The 492-nt window shown below is 39.8% G+C and overlaps 1 protein-coding gene across 1 annotated transcript in view; it reads right to left on the bottom strand.

The window, feature by feature from the left end:
- LOC119594284 (serine/threonine-protein phosphatase 6 regulatory ankyrin repeat subunit A-like) overlaps positions 1-492 on the bottom strand; it is a gene marked incomplete in the record, with an annotated part of 17,542 nt that overhangs the window by 15,270 nt on the left and 1,780 nt on the right. Inside the window, 2 exon segments of the mRNA XM_037943345.1 lie at positions 1-93; positions 241-433. Of these exon segments, the coding sequence (XP_037799273.1) occupies positions 1-93; positions 241-433 (286 nt within the window).

The following is a 492-nucleotide window of genomic DNA, read 5'->3' as shown; positions in this document are numbered from 1 at the left end:
CGAACAATGACTGAAATTCATAACGAAAACCACACTTGCAATTGCACATGCAAGGAAGGCAACGTTCTCTTTGGTGAAATATTTCTTCCTCAGCTGAAACATAAAGATGCTAACAGTGACAGTCATATACTTTCTACTTACTACTACTAACAGAAACTATTTGAACATAAGATCATTGGTACTGATATGGAGAATTCTTATCACAGCTTGCTATAACAAAATGCATGTGTCAATACTGACCATTGCAAAACTATACAAATCATGCACCGCCCAAAGAGCGAGTAAAGCAACGATGATGTAACTGAGGACGAGAGGAGAATGGCCCTTTCGCCTCAGCAAAGTCTCTACTTCCGGTCCAACTATTTTCTCTGATTCGAAAGCACAGACCATGTCTTGTGTGTAGTTGTATTCTTGCTTCAAGTAGCTCCAATCCCTTGAACAGAGAAGGTACGAGCATAGAAGGTTTACTTCATCTCTTTTATTTGGAGGTGC

The sequence above is a fragment of the Penaeus monodon genome, chromosome 33, assembly GCF_015228065.2.
Source record: "Penaeus monodon isolate SGIC_2016 chromosome 33, NSTDA_Pmon_1, whole genome shotgun sequence".
Lineage (NCBI taxonomy): Eukaryota > Metazoa > Arthropoda > Malacostraca > Decapoda > Penaeidae > Penaeus > Penaeus monodon.
The sequence above is the reverse complement of the archived record's forward strand: the minus strand, read 5'-3'. Positions and strand labels throughout refer to the sequence as shown.